This window comes from Octopus bimaculoides, chromosome 18, assembly GCF_046866305.1.
Source record: "Octopus bimaculoides isolate indiv1 chromosome 18, ASM4686630v1, whole genome shotgun sequence".
Lineage (NCBI taxonomy): Eukaryota > Metazoa > Mollusca > Cephalopoda > Octopoda > Octopodidae > Octopus > Octopus bimaculoides.
In genome coordinates this window covers 9529104-9531603 of record NC_142945.1, presented here as the reverse complement: position 1 = coordinate 9531603, position 2500 = coordinate 9529104, and the positions used below count along the sequence as shown (strand labels likewise).

The following is a 2500-nucleotide window of genomic DNA, read 5'->3' as shown; positions in this document are numbered from 1 at the left end:
AAGGCAATGTCGAGGTCGGGCGGCAATTGAACTCAGAATGTAAAGACGGACGAAATGCCGATATGTATTTGTTCGTCGCACTAGCGTTACTAACTACTGTAAAATGCAATAGTAACAGCAACAACAACTGCAGCAATAATGATATTAGTTGATGATAATGAGGATGATAATGATAATGATGATGATGGTAAAGACCCCCTTCGGTCATGAGTGACTATGGGATTGCAACTAGAATGTTCTCCTCTGAGGCACAAGTCTGAGCAAGGTTGTTCATGGAAGACCAGCAATCACCTATGCATACCAGCCTCCCCTCTCCATGCCACTGATGGTATCCAAGGGAAAGGCAAAGGGGCCGATACAGCTTGGCACCTGTGATGTCGCAACGCATTTCTACAACTGAATTAACAGGCGCAACGTGAAAAAGAGTGTCTTGCTCAAGAGCACAACACGCAACCCGGTCCGGGAATCGAACTCACTACCTCATGATTGTTAGCCCGACGCATAGGATCGTATCCTTTGCAATGCTGTACGACAGTAGAGAGAGCGTCAAAGAAAGTGGTAAAATTGCCAAATACGAAAACGTAACCAAAGAGATAAATGATTGTGGAATACAAAGGTGAGAAATAATTGGTGTACTTGGTACCATAGCCAAACCGTTCTCAAAGAGGCTGAAAGATATTGGAATGGAAATAGGTATTATATTGAGCTGAAGAATAATGCCATACGGTATTCTGCAATATTTCCAAGAAAGACTGAGATTTTAGGAGACCTGTAGTTACCAAACCTAAAGAAAACAACAACAACGACGACAATAAGAACAACAACAACAACAATAATAATAATAATAATAATAATAATAATAATAATAATAATAATAATAATGAGTTACTTTTTCTCGTAGAATTTCCAGTCTTAAGAGCCTTTCAGTTTCTTCATTTTCTTTCAATAGTTTTTTCTCTTGCAGTTCTTGAATTTTCTTCAACCATTCCATTTCGCGATATTTTATTCTGGAAGTATAATTAGTAAATGTGAAAATAACAAGAAATATTACTACTACTACTACTACTACTACTACTAATAATAATAATAATAATTATAATAATTATAATAATAACAATAATAATAAATGTTCTGAGTTCAAATTCCGCCGAGGTCGACTTTACCTTTCATCCTTTCGGTGTCGGTAAATTAAGTACCAGTTGCGTACTGGGGGCGATTTAATCGAATGGCCCCCTCCTCCAAAATTTCGCGCCTTATGCCTAGAGCAGAAAATATTATTTAATAACGAATTTTTAAATATCTAAGATCGATTCTCACCATATCTAACTTTTGTTTTCATTCTCCCAGGAGTAGGTGATCATTATTTTCTTATAAGGAGAAAAAAGCCAAACTTACCGCTTCCAGTTCCGTTTGTTTTGTTCATCTAATTCCTCTTGGATCTCTGCAAGACGTCGTCTGCAGTTCTCTTCTTCTTGTTGCTGCTCTGCTAACTTCTGGTTTTTGTATTGTTTTATCTGAGGTATATATATATATATATATATATATATATATATATATATATATATATATATATATATATATATATATATTTCCAAGGTTTCAAATTTGTATATTTAAAAACGATAGAGACTTCCAACACGATCGATTTTTATTCCATTCATTTAATTATTTACCATTCGATGTCAACATTTCTGTGCTCAACTTGAGCACAGAAATGTTGACATCGAATGGTAAATAATTACATAAATGGAATAAAAATCGATCGTGTTGGAAGTCTCTATCGTTTTTAAATATACAAATTTGAAACCTTGGAAATAAAAACAATGAGAACGATCCTTAAGGAATCTAATCAATGATCCTTTGGGGTGAAGTCTTATGCTATATTGGTAACGATTACAAAATTTACTGGAAAATTATATATATATATATATATATCTGAAGGGAGTATCAATGTATGTATGTGTGTTTGTACTTACATATGTTCATGCGGATTTTATATTTTGTATATATATATATGTGTGTGTGTGTGTATCCTTATATATGTATGTCTGTGTGTTTTTATAAGTATATTTTCATTTTGTTTTTAATAGAGAAATGTTGATATACTCACAATATTTGAAGAAAGAGTTTCTTTCGTTAGAAGTCTGTAATTATACAGCGTGGAGCATGAAAATGCAGCCTGTGTCCCCCAGGATAATGTAGGTACAGATACGAAGCCCAGTAGAGACAGAAATAAACTTATACACGCGAAAAAGCACTCAGCCATTCGTTTGCAAGTGCCGTTTGTGTCATCTTGACCACTTGTAATTGCTGGACAACGATGACGCACTAGTCGACTCCTTGTCATATTATTCTCACCGCATCATTCCCACATTACTTGACAGTAAGATTGCACTGAGTGAACATTTCCAGCCTTTTTTTGCGAGATGACGTACACAATAGCGGAAAGAGATGAGATAACGGCTTCTGTCAAGCATACTCTGTATTTACACTAAGCTAC

General features: G+C 35.0%; 1 protein-coding gene across 3 annotated transcripts in view; it reads right to left on the bottom strand.

The window, feature by feature from the left end:
• The window catches only part of LOC106870511 (coiled-coil domain-containing protein 148), a 32003-nt gene that overhangs the window by 614 nt on the left and 28889 nt on the right, over positions 1-2500 (bottom strand). For 2 of the 3 annotated variants that reach the window (XM_089365688.1, XM_089365687.1), the window contains exons 9-10: positions 1396-1514; positions 890-1007 (exon numbers count right to left, since the gene is read on the bottom strand). In XM_089365688.1, the coding sequence (XP_089221814.1) occupies positions 890-1007; positions 1396-1514 (237 nt within the window). Of the gene's footprint in view, positions 1-182; positions 785-889; positions 1008-1395; positions 1515-2500 lie in introns of those variants that run through there. The other variant, XM_089365689.1, reaches the window with a different exon arrangement.